The sequence below is a fragment of the Macaca mulatta genome, chromosome 19, assembly GCF_049350105.2.
Source record: "Macaca mulatta isolate MMU2019108-1 chromosome 19, T2T-MMU8v2.0, whole genome shotgun sequence".
In the NCBI taxonomy this organism is placed as follows: Eukaryota; Metazoa; Chordata; class Mammalia; order Primates; family Cercopithecidae; genus Macaca; species Macaca mulatta.
The window spans coordinates 21,940,834-21,958,398 of NC_133424.1; the positions used below are offsets into that span (position 1 = coordinate 21,940,834).

General features: G+C 47.4%; 1 protein-coding gene and 1 long non-coding RNA gene across 14 annotated transcripts in view; one reads left to right on the plus strand and one right to left on the minus strand.

Moving 5' to 3' along the window:
- Positions 1–14,410, minus strand: part of ZNF43 (zinc finger protein 43) — a 41,601-nt gene extending 27,191 nt beyond the window's left edge. For 3 of the 13 annotated variants that reach the window (XM_077978597.1, XM_077978604.1, XM_077978601.1), the window contains exon 1: positions 14,194–14,376. Coding sequence is in view for 1 of the 13 variants with exons in the window: in XM_077978590.1 (XP_077834716.1) it covers positions 9,488–9,623; positions 14,194–14,223 (166 nt within the window). In the remaining 12 variants the exon portion in view is untranslated. The other 10 variants (XM_077978594.1, XM_077978596.1, XM_028840106.2 and 7 more) reach the window with 10 other exon arrangements.
- Positions 1,675–13,858, plus strand: LOC144336917 (uncharacterized). Its single transcript, XR_013409348.1, has 3 exons — positions 1,675–5,915; positions 10,842–11,346; positions 11,839–13,858. It is a non-coding gene; the product is annotated as an uncharacterized LOC144336917 (long non-coding RNA).
- Positions 14,411–17,565: the final 3,155 nt, after the last annotated feature.

A 17,565-nucleotide genomic window follows, 5' to 3' on the forward strand; every position in this document is an offset into this window, starting at 1 on the left:
ACAAGCACCCCAGTGGACAAGGCCAAAGTATGAGAAAAGAGTCACATTGGTCAGGAGACCGAGACCATCCTGGCTAACCTGGTGAAACCCTGTCTCTACCAAAAAAATACAGAAAACTAGCCGAGCGAGGTGGCGGGCGCCTGTAGTCCCAGCTACTCGGGAGGCTGAGGCAGGAGAATGGCGTAAACCTGGGAGGCGGAGCTTGCAGTGAGCTGAGATCCGGCCACTGCACTCCAGCCTGGGCGACAGAGCGAGACTCCGTCTCAAAAAAAAAAAAAAGAATCACATCACATAAGTGCTGGACTAAGTGATATGTTACAATCCAAACTGTGAACACATCCCAAGAAGAAGAGGAGTCACATCATCTAAGTAATGGGCCCAGAGATAATTCAAAGTAACCCCTGTGGAGAGGAACCAGGCAGAAGAATCACATAGCCCGTGTGCTAATCCCAGCGATAAGTCACTCTCTTTTATGGGAGCATGGCCATAGCAGGAAGGAAGAAGGAACACATTATTTAGGTTCTGGGCCCAAATATATGTCACAATCTTCTCCTATAGGGAAAAGCCAGGTAAGAAAGTCACATTACATAGATGATGGGTTCACAAATATGTCACCATGCCCACTATGGGCAGGAGGCTCACATTACCTTAGTTTTGGGCCAAACAATGTCACAATGCCTGATGAGGAAAGTGCTGAGGAAAAATGTAACACGGTTTTGTACTTAGCCCAGCAGTATGTCAAAATCTACATTGTGAGCAGAATGTAGGTAGAAAAAGAAGCATCACAACAGCTAGATGCTGGGCCCAGTGATAGGGAATAATTCTTTCTGTGAGCAGCAACCTAGTAGAAAGAGAGTTGCATTACCTGGGTGATGGGTGCACAGCTAGATTATAATGCTTCCTGCAAGCAGGACCCAGCAAGGAAAGTTACATCACCTGGATGTTGCATATAGCAATGTCACAATGGCCCAAGAAGGCAGGGCACAGGCAGGAGTCACATAACCAGGGTGTGGAGTTCAATGATGTGTCACACTGCCCCCCTGTGGGCAGTGCTGAGGCAAAAGTACAGTCACACCACCTAGGTGTTGGATTCAGCAATGTGTCACAATCCGATCTGTGCACTAGGTACCAGGCAGGAGAGTCAAATCACGCAGGTGCTCGGCAAAGGTATATGTCACAATCACAGTCGCAAAAAAAATGTGCGAATGAACAATCCCACACATCCCATTTCTAAGTATTAGAGTCAACACATTTTGTATGTTGAGTCCAAGTACAGGAGTCACAATCTCAATGGTGGACTAGATACATGCATGAGAGCCTCAGTCTTTGCTGTGGACCGTGTCCCTTAGTGGAGTCACAGCCTCACAGATATGCTGGATCTTGGATTGAGAGTCACCAGCTCACGTGTGAACCCAATCCACATTTGAGTCAATTTTCCAACCACCTCCAGGTGTGAGATTCAGAACTTCAACAGTGAGCTGTGTTCATGTGGAAAGTTGTTCATTTTTACTGTTGGCTGGGTGTGCACATGAGTGTCACAATGTCACCTGCGTGCTAGGCCCTGTTACAGAACTCTCTGTACCACCTGAGGGCTTTATACAATATCCATGATAGTCACAATCTGCTCTGAGACTTTTTTTCTAATACAAACTCATAATGATACCTGTGGACCTAGGCTCATGCATTAGAGTCAACCTCTCTCCAATCAGCTGGGTCTAGAGAAGAGTTCTCACCTTCCGATGAGTTGGGTTTAGAAATGAAGCACCAGCTTAACTGTTGTCACATGATTACATGACAGTCACAATTTTTACTGTGGACTCCATTCACGTGTGAAATTCAGGATCTCTCCAGTGGGCTCTGTCCATGTGTGAGGGTGACGATGCTAACATTTGGTAGGTTGTACATTTCAGAAACAGTCTCACCTGTGTGCTTGGCCCTATGATAACACTCTCTGTACTGTCCAAAGACTTTATACAAAATGTGAAGGAACGGTAATCCTTTGTTCTTACCTAGAGAAAACTCAGGACTTCACCCATTTCTCTAAGTCTAGCTACCAGCACCAGTATCTCTGCTATTGACTGGTTTGTGGTATGAGTATCATCATCGCAACTGTGAACTGGGCTAGTGTATGTCACAATCTAACCTGTGAGTAGAAAGCAAACGGGAGAGTAACATCACCTGCATGCTGAGTTGGAAATACGTCACAATTTTTCAGGACAAGGACCAGGCAGGAGAGTCATATCACCTGGTTGCCTGTCCAGGGTTATGTTACAATTCCTTCTCGAAAGCAAGGCACAGACAACAAAGTCATGTTACTTGGATACTGGGCCTAGCTACGTCATAATTCTCTCTGCAGGCAAGGCCTGGGCATAAGAAACACAGCACCTGGTTGCTGAACCCAGAGATGCAACACAATCTTTCTGTGGGCATGGTACAGATGGAAGAGGAGAGTCACACCTCCAAAGTAATGGATGCACAGATATGTCACAAGGTGCTTCCGATAGACAGGGGCCCAGCAAGAGCTTTTTCCCCATTTGGTTTGACCCAGTGATATGTCATAATACTCACAATACAAGGGGCCCAGGTTAAAGAGGAGAGTAATATCACCTAGATGTAGAGTCCAGTGATATGTCACAATCCTCCCCTTTTACAGGGTTCATGTAAAAAAGAAGAGTTACATCACTTAGGTGATAAACTAAAAGATATGTCATAATTCCTCTATTAGCAGGACTCATGCGAGAGAGTCACATCACCTAAGTGTTGGACTAGCCATATTTTAATATATACAACACATAATCCACCAACACCTAGGTGAAACAATTGTGTATACTGAAATATGGTGGGGTCCAATGCCTAGGTGATGTGACTCTCCTGTATGGGCCCTGCCAGTAAGAGAATTATGACATATCTTTCTGTTTATCACCTAAGTGATGTGACTCTCCTTTTCTACCTGAAACCTGTAGTAGGAAAGGAGAGTGACATTACCAAGGTGCTGGGCCCAGTGATAAATCACAATCCCTGGCCAGGAGCAGTGGCTCACACCTGTAATCCCAGCACTTTGGGTGGCTGAGGCTGGTGGATCACCAGGTCAAGAGAACGAGACCATTCTGGACAACATGGTGAAACCCCGTCTCTACTAAAAATACAAAAATTAGCTGGGTATGGTGGCATGTGCCTGTAGTCCCAGCTACTTGGGAGGCTGAGGCTGGAGAATCACTTGAACCCAGGAAGCAGAGGTTGCAGTGAGCTGAGATCGTGCCACTGCACTCCAGCCTGGCAACAGAGCGAGACTCCTTCTCAAAAAAAAAAAAAAAAAAAAAAAATCACAATCCCGCCTTGGGCAGAAACCAAGCAGTAGACGACGGTCACATCACCTTGTTACTAGGTCAAAAAATATGGCACAATATTTTCTGAAAAAAAGGGGCCCATGCAGCAGAGTCACCTCATCTAAGAGAGGGCTCCAGAGACATGTCAAAATGCCCTATGTGGGTAAGGCTCATAAAGACGAGTCACATAACCTAGGAATTGAGCCTAGTTATATGTCACAATCACCCCAGTGGGCAGGACTGAGGCAAGGAACAAAATTCACATCCCTAATGTGGGCAAGTCTCAGAGACAAAAGGAGAGTCATATAAATGTCACAATGTCCTCTCTGGACAAGGACCAGGCAGAAAAATCACATAACCTGTGGTCAGGGCCTAATGATACGTCACCCCCTCTTCTGTGGTCAGGGCCCAGGCAGGAGAGAAGAGTGACATCATGTAGGTGCTTGGCACAGACATATTACAATGTCTCCTAGGGAAAAGTCCATGTAAAAGTGGAGAGTAACATCAAATAGATGGATACAGAAATATGGCAAAATGTCCCCTGAATCCAGGGTCTAGGTAAGAGATTCGTATCATCTGGGTGTTAGACCCAGTAATATGTTACAATAGCCCATTTGGGCATGGCACAAAAGGAGAAACATATTACCTGGGTGCACGGACCAGTGATATGTCACAATGCCCTCTGTGGCAGCACCAAAGCAAGAGCATAGGGTCATGTGATCTACATGCTGGGTCCAGCAATATGTCACAATCCCATCTGTGCGCTGGGACCAGGCAGGAGAGTCATATTGCTCGCATTCTGAGCAGAGGTATGTGTCACAATCACACCTGCAGAAAGACCCAGAAATAAGATAAATAATTCTTCACATGTCTTCATTCTAGGTATGAGTGAATACCATTTGAATACTGGGTCTAAGTACACAAGTCACCATCTCAATGTATATGAATTCATGCATAACAGCCTCAATCTATTCTGCAGACCGTGTCTCCTCAGTAAAATAATAGCCTCGGCCAGGTATGGTGCCTCACACCTGTAATCTGAGCACTTTGGAAGGCCGAGGCAGGTGGATCACCTGAGGTCAGGAGTAGAGACCAGCCTGGCCAACATGTCGAAATCTCATCTCTACTCAAAATACAAAAATTAGCCGGATGTGGTGAGGGGCACCTATAATCCCAGCTACTCGGGAGGCTGAGGCAGGAGAATCACTTCAACGTGGGAGGTGGAGTAAGCCAAGATCCTGCCATTGCACTCCAGCCTGGGAAACAAGAGTGAAACCAGGCCTAAAAAAAAGAACAAAAAAACAAAACAACAACAAGAAAAAACATAGCCTCACAGGTGTGCTGAATCTTGACCTGAGAGTCACCAATCCACCTGTGGACCAGATTCACCTATAAGAGTCAATTTTGCAATTTTCCACTGCCTCCAGGTGTGACATTCAGAACTTCAGAAGTAGATTATATTAAGGGATGACAATATTTACTGTTGGCTGGTTATATATATGAGTGTCACAATGTCACCTGTGTGCTGGGCCATGTAAGGGCACTCAATGTATTACCCGAGGGCTTTATGCGATATGCAGGAGAGTCGAATCCACTCTGAGATCTTTGTGATCGTATAAGCCCATGATCGTACCTGTGGCCCTATGCCCAGGTATGAGAGTCAACATCTCTCCAATTGGATGATCCATATAGGAGAGTCCTCACCTGCCTGTGGGCTATGTTGAGAAATGAGTCATCATTCCTACTCTGGCGATGTTTGCATATCACAGTGATAATTCCAACTGTGGACTGCATCTGCATGTGAGATTTAGGACCTCATCAGTAAGCTTTGTCTGTACTGAGGTTACAAGTATAATGATTGGCAGGGTATTCATTTAAGAAACACAATCTCAGGCTGGGCATGGTGGCTCACGCCTGTAATCCCAGCATTTTGGGAGGCTGCAGCAGGCGGATCATGAGGTCAGCAGTTCGAGACCAGCCTGACCAACATGGTAAAACCTCATCTCTACTAAAAATACAAAAATTAGCTGGGCGTGCTGGTGCACGCTGGTAATCCCAGCTGCTCAGGAGGCTGAGGCAGGAGAATCACTTGAACCTGGGAGGTGGAGGTTGCCGTGAGCTGAGATCGTGCCACTGTACTCTATCCTGGGTGACCAAGGGAGACCCCGTCTCAAAAAAAAAAAAAAAAAAAAAAAAAAAGATACACAAAATACAATCTCATCTGTGTTTCTGGTTTGTGATGACACTCTCTGTGCCACCTGAGAGCTTTTTTATAATATTTGAGAGAGTGGTAATTCTCTATGACCTTTGCAAAAAAAGAAAACTTAGAATCATGTTTGTTTTCCCAAGCCTAGCTAGGCAAGGTGTACCTCTTTTATTGCCTCATTCAAGATACGAGAATCATCATAGTAATTCGTAAGCTGGGGCAAAATATATGTGACAAGGGCTGGGCGCTGTGGCTCACGCCTATAATCCCAGCACTTTGGGAGACCAATGCAGGCAGATCACGAGGTCAGGAGATAGAAACCATCCTGGCTAACACGATGAAACCCCATCTCTACTAAAAATACAAAAAACTGGCCGGGCGCGGTGGCTCAAGCCTGTAATCCCAGCACTTTGGGAGGCCGAGACGGGCGGATCACAAGGTCAGGAGATCGAGACCATCCTGGCTAACACGGTGAAACCCCGTCTCTACTAAAAAATACAAAAACCTAGCCGGGCGAGGTGGCGGGCGTCTGTAGTCCCAGCTACTCGGGAGGCTGAGGCAGGAGAATGGTGTGAACCCGGGAGGCGGAGCTTGCAGTGAGCTGAGATCCGGCCACTGCACTCCAGTCTGGGCGACAAAGCGAGACTCTGTCTCAACAAAAAAAAAAAAAAAAAAATACAAAAAACTAGCCGGGCATGGTGGCGGGCGCCTGTAGTCTCAGTTACTCAGGAGGCTGAGGCAGGAGAATGGCGTGAACCCGGCAGGCGGAGCTTGCAGTGAGCCAAGATCCCGCCACTGCACTCCAGTCTGGGCAATAGAGCGAGATTCTCTCTCAATTTAAAAAAAAAAAAATTACAAATATATATATATATGTTACAATATTACAATTACACCTATGGGCAGGGAGTGAGCAGGAGAGTCACATCACCTGGGGCTGGTCTAGAGATATGTCACAATCTTTTTTGAGGGCAAGGACGAGACAGGAGAGTCACATCACCTAGGTGGTTGGCCAGGGATGCCTTAACATCTCTTCCTATAAGATGGGCACAGGCGCCAGGCGCGGTGACTCACGCCTGTAATCCCAGCTCTCAGAGGTGGGAGGATAGCTTGAGCCCAGGAGTTAGAGACCTGCCTGGACAATATAGCGAGACCCCATTCTCCACAAAAAGGAAGAAAAAAAAAGAAGAAAAAAAAAAAGAAAAAAAAAAGATGGGCACAGGCAGGCCGGGCGTGGTGGCTCGTGCCTGTAATTCCAGCACTTTGGGAGGCCGAGGCGGGCAGATCACCTGAGGTCGGGAGTTCAAGACCAGCCTGACCAACATGGAGAAACCCCGTTTCTACTAAAAAAAATACAAAATTAGCCGGGCATGGTGGCACATGCCTGTAATCCCAGCTACTAGGGAGGCTGAGGCAGGAGAATCGCTTGAACCTGGGAGGCGGAAGTTGCGGTGAGCCAAGACTGCGCCATTGCAGCAACAAGAGTGAAACTCCATCTCAAAAAAAAAAAAAAAAAAAGATGGGCACAGGCAGCAAGTTACATCGCCTGGCTGCAGGGCCCAACAATATGTCACAGTGCTCTCTATGAGCAACACCCTGAGAGATGACACACATTATCTGGTTGCTGATCCCAGTGATATGTTACAATGTTTTGGCGGGGCATGGTGCATGTAGGTGAGAAAAGTCACATATTATAATTGATAGATGTCAAAATATGTCACAAGGACCCCTGTGGGCAGGCCCAGGCAGGGGCCTCCCATCCCCTAATGTCAGACCCAGTAATGTGTAACAATACCCAAAATATGCAAGGTCCAGGCAAAAGATGAGAGTTACATCATCTAGATGCTGAGTCCAATGATACATCACAATCCTCTTTTGGCAGGGCACAGGCTGAAGAGTCACATCACCTAGGTGATGAATGAAAAGATATGTCATAATCTTTTGTATGAAACTCCTGGGTGATAGACCCAGCTTTATGTCACAATACAAAATGTATGCAGGGGCCAGGTGAGGTGGCTCATGCCTGGAATCTCAGCACTTTGGGAGGCCGAGGTGGGCAGATCACCTAAGGTTGGGAGTTTGTGACCAGCCTGCCCCACATGGAGAAACCCTGTCTCTACTAAAAATACAAAATTAGCCAGGTGTGGTGGCACATGCCTATAATCCCAGCTACTTGAGAGGCTGAGGCAGGAAAGTCGCTTGAACCCAGGAGGCAGAGGTTGCGATGAGCCGAGATTGTGCCATTGCACTCCAGCCTGGACAACAAGAGCAAAACTCCATCTCAAAAATAATAATAATAATAATAATGATAATAATAATTTGCAGGGCCCAGACAAGAGAAGAGTCCCATCATGTAGGTGCTGGGCCCAGTGATAAATCTAAATCTTTTTTTTGTTCAGAGTCCAAGCAGTAGAGAAGTCACATCACCTAAATGCTTTATCCAGCAACATGTCACAATACCCGGAAAGGACAGCCCAGGCAGAAAAGTCACATCACCTAGGTGAAAGGCCCAGGGATATTTCCTAGTGCTACCTGTTTGCAAGGCTCAGGAAGAAGACAAGAGTGATATAACGCAGGAGCTGGCAGCACAATCACTACAGTGGGCAGGGCCTAGGCATGAGAGGAGAGTCACATCACATGGGTGCTGGGCCAAGCGATATCTCACATTTCCTATTGTGGACAGATTCAGAAATAAAAAGAAGAGATCTATTATTTAGGTGACTGGCCCAGAGTTATGTCACAATGACCACGTGAACAGGGACCAAGCAAAAGAATCACATCACCTGTGTGCTGGGCCAAGCAATAAGTCACTCTCTTTTCTGTTAGCACAACCCAGGCTCAAAGATATATTACAATCTGACCTATGGACAAAGCCCAGATAAAAGAGGAGAGTCACATAAAATAGTTGATGAGCTTACAGATATGTTAAAATGTTTTCTGTAAGCATGGTACAGGCAGGAAACTCACATCACTTAGGTGTAAAACCCAGCAACATGTCACAATGTCTTATGTGAGCAGGGCCAAGAAAAAAATACAGTAACATCACTTTGGTGCTGGGTTCACCAATATTTTACAATCTTCCCTGGAGGAAAAACTAAGAAAAAAAATAAATAAAATCAGCTATGTGCTGCAAAATGTCACAAAACTTCCTGTGAGCAGAGACCAGGTAAGACAAGAGTCAAATCACTTGTGTGACTGGTGCAAAGACATCTGGAAATGCCACCCATAGGCAGGGTCCAGGCATAAAAGTAGTATCACTCGGCTGTTGGACCCAGCGATATGTCACAATGGCCCAGGTGGCCAAATCATAGGCAGAAGACTCACATGTCAGTGCAGAGCCTAGCAATATTTCACATTGTCCGCTACAGGCAAAACTTAAAACCAGGGGAGAATCTCATCAGCTAGGTGCTGGGCATAGCAATAAGCTACAATGTTCCTGTAAGCAGGGACCACACAGAAGAAGACTGTCACATCACCGGGATGCTGGGCCCAGCGATATGTCAACCATCATTTCTGTAATAAAGACCCACACAGAAAAAAACACATCATCTGTCGCTGGCCACAGCAATATGCCTCAATTTTCCCTGTAGGCACGGTGCAGGCAGAAGAGGAGAGTCACATCCTCTAGGTGATGAATGCAGGGACATGTCACAATGCTCCCTGTAGGAAGGGCCCAGGTAGGAGACTCCCATCCTTTAGGTGTTCAGCTGAGCAGTATGTCACAATACACAAATATGCAGGGCCTAAGAAAAAGATGAGTCACATCACCTTGATGCTAGGTCTCTGTGAGCAGAGACCAGGCAGAAGAAAGTAACATTACTGGCTGGGCGCAGTGGCTCACGCCTATAATCCCAACACTTTGGGAGGCCGAGGAGGGTGGATCACTTGAGGCCAGGAATTCGAGAACAGCCTGGCTAACATGCTGAAACCCCATCTCTACTAAAAATGCAAAAATTACCTGGGCATGGTGGAACATGCCTGTAGTCCCAGCTACTCAAGAGGCTGACGCAGAAGAATCGCTTGAACTTGGGTGGCGGAGGTTGCAGTGAGCCAAGATCACACCATTGCACTCCAGCCTGTGCAACAGAGCGAGACTGTCTCCAGAAAAAAAAAAAAAAAAAAGTAACATTACCATGGTGATGGGCATCATTGAGTTATGTCACAAAGCTCCAGAGAAAAAGTAGGCAGGGTCCAGAGAAAAAGTGTTACATCCCCTGGGTGTTGAACCAACAACATGTAACTATTTATTTACTTATTTATTTATTTATTTATTGACAGGGAGTCTCACTCTCTTGCCCAGGCTGGAGTGTAGTGGCGCATCTCGGCTCTGCAACCTCCATGTCCCAGATTCAAGCAATTCTCCTGTCTCAGCCTCCCAAGTCACTGGGACTACAGGCGCACACCACCATGCCCGGCTGATTTTTGTATTTTTAGTAGAGACAGCATTTCACCATATTGATTAGACTGGTCTTGAACTCCTGACCTCACGTGATGCACCCACTCTCAGCCTTCCAAAGTTCTGGCATTACAGGCACTAGGCCACTGTGCCCAGCCTTATATGTAACAATTTCTTTTTTCTTTTTTACTTTCTTCGAGAAAGAGTATTGCTCTATTGCCCAGGCTGGAGTGCAGTGGCGCGATGTCAGCTCAATGCAACCATTGCCTCCTGGATTCAAGCGATTCTCCTGCCTCAGCCTCCCGAGTAGCTGGGATTACAGGCATGCACCACCATGTGCGGCTAATTTTCGTATTTTTTTTAGTAGAGACGGGGTTTCACCATGTTGGCCAGACTGCTCCTGAACTCCTGACCTCAAGTGATCCGACAGCCTCAGCCTCCCAGAGTGCTGGGATTACAGGCGTGAGCCACCGTGCCCAGCCATATGTAACAATTTCTAGTGTGACATATTGTGCCATAATATGGCACAACACGTAGGGCACAGGTGGGAGAGTCACATAACATGGGTGCAGGATCCAGTAATATTTTTACAACACCCAAAATGTGTGGGGTCCCATAAAAAGAGGAGAGTCATATCACCTAGGTGCTGGGACCAGTGATATATTACAATCACACCTTTGGGCTGGGACCAGACAGGAAACTGAAATCACTCAGGTGCTGGACAAAGGCGTATGTCACAATCCGACCTGTAGGAAGGTCCAGTAATGAATTAATCCCGTACGGGTCCCAGTTCTAGGTATGAGAGTCACCAAATTATGTTGGGTCTAAGTACGCTAGTTACAATTTCACCAATGAACTGAACCTGTGCATAAGAGCCTCCAACTCTTTTGTGAACTGTGTTAGCTCTGGCCCTCAGCCCAGGTATGACAATCAACATGTCCTCAGGAAGGTAGACTTCTCATTGGTTCAGATAGAAAAATTCTCACCTGCCTATGAACTAGATGTAGAAATGAGTCATTATTCAAACTCTTGCATAACGTTCACATATAACAGCCACAATTTTAACTGTGGACTATGTCCATGCATGAGATTCAGGACCTCACCAGTGGGTTCCGTCACTGTGTGAGGGTGACAATTCTTTTTTTTTTTTTTTTTTTTTTGAGACGGAGTCTCGCTGTGTCCCCCAGGCTGGAGTGCAGTGGCGCGATCTCGGCTCACTGCGAGCTTCGCCTCCCAGGTTCACGCCATTCTCCTGCCTCAGCCTCCTGAGTAGCTGCGACTACAGGCGCCCACTACTGCGCCCGGCTAATTTTTTGTATTTTTAGTAGAGACGGGGTTTCACAGTGTTAGCCAGGATGGTCTCAATCTCCTGACCTTGTGATCCGCCCGCCTCGGCCTCCCAAAGTGCTAGGATTACAGGCGTGAGCCACCGTGCCCGGCCGAGGGTGACAATTCTAACGATTGGTAGGGTGGGCAAAGAAGAAACACAGTCTCACCTGTTTACTGAACACTCTCTGTACCACGAGAGACTTATATACTATTCAAAACAGTGGTAATTAGGTTGGGCACGGTGGCTCACGCCTGTAACCCCAGCACTTTGGGAGGCTGAGGCGGGCGGATCACCTGAGGTCGGGAGTTCTAGACCAGCCTGACCAACACTGACAAACCCCGTCTCTACTCAGAATACAAAATTAGCTGGGCATGGTGGCACATGCCTGTAATCCCAGCTACTCGAGAGACTGAGGCAGGAGAATCGCTTGAACCAAGGAGGCAGAGGTTGCAGTGAGCCAAGATCTCACCATTGCACTCCAGCCTGGGCAACAAGGGCGAAACCCTGTCTCAAAAAAAAAAAAAACGTGGTAATTCTCGGCTGGGCATGGTAGCTCACGCCTGTAATCCCAACACTTTGGGAGGCCAAGGTGGGTGGATCACTTAAGGTCAGGAGTTCAAGAGCAGCCTGGCCAACATGGCAAAATCCTATCTCTACTAAAAATACAAAAATTACCCAGGAGGCGGAGGTTGCAGTGAGCCGAGATTGTACCACTACACTCCAGCCCGGGAAACATGAACGAAAGTCCTTTAAAAAAAAAAAAAAAAATTCTCTATGACCTTTGTACAAGAAAGAGACCCAGGATAATACTCATAACCATAAGTCTAGCTATAAGAGGCAGCATCTCTCCTATTGGCGGGTTGAAGGTAGAAGAGTCATTAATTGCACCTGTGAACTGGGCCAAGCTATATTTCACAATTCCACCTGTGAATAGGGAGAGAGAAGAGTCTCATCACCTGGGTTTTGGGCCAGGAATATGTCACAGTCTTTTCTGAGGGCAGAGACCAGAAAGGAGTGTCACATCACCTGAATATTTAGCCAGGAATATGTTACAACCTTCTCCTGAAAGCAGGACACAGGCAGCAGAGTCACATCACCTGGGTGCTGAGCCCAGCAATGGATAACAATGCTCTCTGTGGTCCACGCCCAGGCAGGAGAGACACATTACCTGGTACCTGAGCCTAGTGATAAGTCACAATTTTTCCTGTAGGCAGAAGGCAAGCAAAAATGGAGAGTCACTTTCCTAGGTGACTGATACAGAGATATGTCACAAGGCCCTCTATAGAAAGAGCCTGGGCAGGGCCAGGCACATTGGCTCACACCTGTAATCCCAGCACTTTGGGAGGCCGAGGCAGGCGGATCACGAGGTCAGGAGTTCAGACCAGCCTGGCCAACATGGCAAAACCCCGTTTCCACTAAAAATACATAAATTAGCTGGGTGTGGTGGCAGGCACCTGTAATCCCAGTACCTCAGGAGGCTGAGGCAGGAGAATCGTTTGAACCTGGGAGGCAGAAGTTGCAGTGAGCTGAGATCGCAGCACTGCACTCCAGCCTGGGCAACAGGGCGAGACTCTGTCTCAAACGAAAAAAAAAAAAAAAAAAAAAGGAAAAAGAAAGGGCCTGGGCAGGAGCTTCCTATTTTATAGGTGTTAGACCTAGTAACATGTCCTAACATCCAAAATATTCAGGGACTAGGGAAAAAAGGAGAGTCACATAACCTGAGTGCAGGGCTTACCAATATGTCACAATGCACCCTGTGGGCAGTGCCAAGGCAAGAAAAAAGACTCCCATCATCTCAGTGAAAGGCCCAGCTATGTGTCACAATGCCACCTGTGGGCATCAACAAAGCTGGAAAAAAGTCACATCTTCAAGGTGCAAAGTCAAGCGATATGTGACAATCTCCATCTGTGGGCTGGGCCAAGGCACCGAGTCAAATCACTAAGGTGCTTAGTAGATGCATATAATCTTACCTGCAGGAAAGTCCAGGAATGTGTTGAGAAATTCCACACATGTCCAGGTTCCAGGTATGAAAGTCAACACCTCCTGTATGTTGGGTCTAAGTACATGAGTCACAATCTCAATGGTTGACAGAAGTATTGCAAGAGAGCCACAATTCTGTCTGCAGACTGTGCCTTTCAGTGCAGTCACAGCCTCACATGTGTACTGAATCTTGGTCTGAGAGTAACCAACCCACCTATGGACCAGGCCCACATATGAGAGTCAATTGTCCAACTTTTGAAAGCCTCCCAGTGCGAGATTCAGAAATGTTCGTAAGAGGCCGGGCGCAGTGGCTCACGCCTGTAATCCCAGGACTTTTGGGAGGCCGAGGCGGGCGGATCACCTGAGGTCTGGAGTTCGAGATCAGCCTGGCGAACATGGTGAAACCCCATGTCTAGGAAAAGTAAAAATAAAAATAAAAAATAAAAATAAAAAAATAAAAATTAGCCGGGCCTGGTGGTGCGCACCTGTAATCCCAGCTACTCGTAAGGATGAGACAGGAGAATCGCTTGAATCCGGAGGCGGAGGTTGCAGAGAGCCGAGATCACGCCACTACACTCCAGCCTGGGCGACAGAGCAAGATTCCCTCTCCAAAAAAAAAGAAACAGAAACTGAAGACTCCAGGGCCGCAGCCCCTCCTGCGCAGACACCGAGTCGGGATTCTGCCCCGATGACCCGTCCGGCATCCCTGAACAATCTGGGAAATACTCGGGGCTGCAGGTGCAGACTTGACCAAAGAGATCCAGACAGGGTACCGTGCAGGAACGGGGCAGGACGCGGGAGTCTGGGCTGCAGGTCCAGGCGCCATCTTGCGGCCAGAGGGGCCTGGGGCGGAGCTGCGCCAGCGACCAGGACTCAAGGAGCGGACTGTGAGGGGGCCGGTCCCGCCAGTTTCACAGCCCGCTCTCCCCTCTCGGGATGCCCAACCCCGCGCACTCACCATTTCCCAGCCTCCAGGATGTCCGGGCATCTTAGCTGTGCGTCTCCCAGGACCTGCAGATCACAGGGTAACGGAGGCTGCGACAAAGTCACCGGGGGTTCCCGAGGCGGAGGACGCGGAAAAGCAGAGACGGATCCCAAACTCTGGCGGGAGCGGGAGACAAAGGCCCAGCCAAAAGCTGGAAACCACGGCCCTCTCTAACTGCGCGTCTGATTGGGTGGTTCCCACGCCAGCGCCACTGATTGGATAAAGCTCCGGGACCCACCAGGTCCCTCCAGGACCCACCCTCCCCGGCATTAGCGCATTTTATGCACGGGGAAATAGGCTCAAGTGGGCGGGGTCACGTGCCCAGGGAATTACACCTAATTAACAAGTGAGCTGAGCCTTGAAATGCACTTTCTCTTTTCCTTACCTGGGTCAGCTTGTATAATGCATGTTAGTAGCTACTTAAGGGTAAGAAACAGAACATTTTGATACCCTTTTAACAACTTTTTAATCGTTTTGATAATGCAGGAAAGACCCTCATGCCATCCCTGAGGTCCTTTCTCACCATGCTGTACCATACTGCTGTACACATCTTGGGATGACCATTAGGAATGGGGAAGCAGGGGAGCTGGGGATAGATAAACATGAATTACGTTGCCTAAATTTGCTCATTTTAGAAAAACATCTAAACCAATCTGTGTGAAGTGACTATTTTTAGGGTGATTGTGCCCTGACTGTGCTCATTAACGGGGTTATTTCACTTTCTATTGGAAAATCGCCAATTGTCCTCTGTAGGTGTCCTGAGGTGATTTGCTAGTTTAGACCCTGGAGGTAGGGGTAAGAAAATACTTGAGCTACATCAGAACACTTAACTGGAAAATATATAGGAATTCCTTAATAATATCTAACAGTTTTCTCAATACCCATTATATTTAATAGTGATAGCTAGGAGGGCAGAGAGGGGCAACGGATGACGCAACCTTAGAAGTTCACTTTTGTTATAAGTTTATTTGTTTTGTTTTGGTTTTGGAGATAAGGTCTCACTTTGGCGCCCAGGCTGGAGAACAGTGGCACAATCACAAATCATGTTTTGGTTGTAATCGTTTTTTAAATTTTTATTTATTTATTTATTTATTTATTTATTTATTTTTGAGAAAGAGTTTCACTCTGCCGCCCAGGCTGGAGTGCAATGGCACAATCTCAGGTCACTGCAACTTCTGCCTCCCGGGCTCAAGTGATTCTCCTCCCCCAGCCTCCCGAGTAGCTGGGATTACAGGCGCGAGCCACCACGCCTGGCTAATTTTTGTATTTTTAGTAGAGACGGGGTTTTACCATATTAACCAGGCTGGTCTCGAACTCCTGACCTCGTGATTCACCCACCTCGGCCTCCCAAAGTGCTGGGAATACAGGAGTGAGCAACCGCCTCCGGCCAATTTATTTTATATTTATTTTTTGAGGTGAAGTTTCACTCTTGATGCCCAGGCTGGGGTGCAATGGCGCGATCTCGGCTCACTGCAACCTCTGCCTCCCTGGTTCAAGTGACACTCTTGCCTCAGCTCCCAAGTAACTGGGATTACAGGCACATGCAACCACGAGCGGCTAATTTTTTGTATTTTTGGTAGAGGCGGATTTCACCATGTTGGCCAAGCTGGTCTCCAATTCCTGACCTCAGGTGATCCGTCCGCCTTGGCCTCCCAATGTGCTGGGATTACAGGCGTGAGCCACCGCACCAGGCCTGTAACAGCTTTTTGTAAAATATTTTTGTCTGGGTGTAGTGGCTCATGCCTGTAATGCAAACACTTTCAGAGGTCATGGTAGAATGCTTGCTTAAACCCAGGAGTTGAAGATCTGTCTGGGCAACACAGTGAGACTCAGTCTCTACAAAACATTGTGAAAATTAACAGGGGCCGGGCGCGGTGGTTCATGACTGTAATCCCAGTACTTTGGGAGACCAAGGTGGGCATATCACAAGTTCAGGAGTTCGAGACCAGCCTGGCCAATATGGTGAAACCCCGTCTCTACTAAAAATACAACAAATTAGACGGGCGTGGTGGCGGGTGCCTGTAGTTCCAGCTACTCGGGAGGCTGAGGCAGGAGGATTGCTTGAACCCAGGAGGCGGAGGTTGCAGTGAGCCGAGATCGGGCCACTGCATTCCAACCTAGGTGACAGAGCAAGACTCTGTTTCCAAAAAAAAAATTAGCCGAGTGTGCTGTTGCATGCATGCCTGTAGTCCCAGCTATTCAAGAAGCTGAGGTGGAAGAATCACTTGAGCCTAAGCAGTTGAAGCTGCAGTGACCTATAATTTAGCCACTGCATTCCAGCCTGGGTGACAGAGTGCGAACTGTATGGGTGTGTATACACACACACTCATACCCACACACATATGCACACACACATATATATAATAAAAATAGTATGTATATTAAAAAAAAATTCGGCCAGGTGCAGTGGCTCCTGCCTGTAATCCCAGCACTTTGGAAGGCTGAGGCGGGTGGATCACGAGGTCAGGAAATCGAGACCATGCTGGCTAACACGGTGAAACCCCGTTTCTACTAAAAATACAAAAAACTAGCCGGGCGTGGTGGCAGATGCCTGTGGTCCTAGCTACTCTGGAGGCTGAGGCAGGAGAATGGCGTAAACCCGGGAGGCGGAGCTTGCAGTGAGCCGAGATTGCACCACTGCCCTCCAGCCTGGGCGACAGAGCGAGACTCCGTCTCAAAAAAATTAAAAAAATAAAAATGATAAAAATAAATAAATAAATTCAAGCACAGAAGAAAAGTGAAGGACCACGGTGTGGGATGTGAGGAAAGGTGAGTGTGGCTCCTGCTGCTCAATGAGACTTGGTTCTCCATCTTGAACAACTGCCCATCCACATTGAAACCACAACTTAATTCTCACGTGAAACTGCTCAAGTACCACTATTTACCTTTTTTTTTTTTTTTTTTTTGAGACAGAGTCTCGCTCGTTGCGCAGGCTGGAGTGCAGTGGCAGCCCACCTATGCGGAAGGCTGAGGCAGGAGCATCGCTGGAACCCAGGAGGCAGAGGCTGCGGTGAGCAGAGATCGCCCCATTACACTCCAGCCTGGGCAGCAAAAGCGAAACTCCATGTAAAAAAACAAAAAAGAAGAAAAGAAAGAAAGAAAGAGAGAGAGAAAGAAAAGAGAGAGAGAGAAAGGAAAGAAAGAAAAGAAAGAAAGAAAGAAAGAAAGAAAGAAAGAAAGAAAGAAAGAAAGAAAGAAGGAAAGAAAGAAGAAAGAAAGAAAGAGAGAAAGAGAGGGAGGGAGGGAGGGAGGGAGGGAGGAAGGAAGGAAGGAAGGAAGGAAGGAAGGAAGGAAGGAAGGAAGGAAGGAAGGAAGGAAAGGAATCTTTCACGAAGGAGAAGAAGA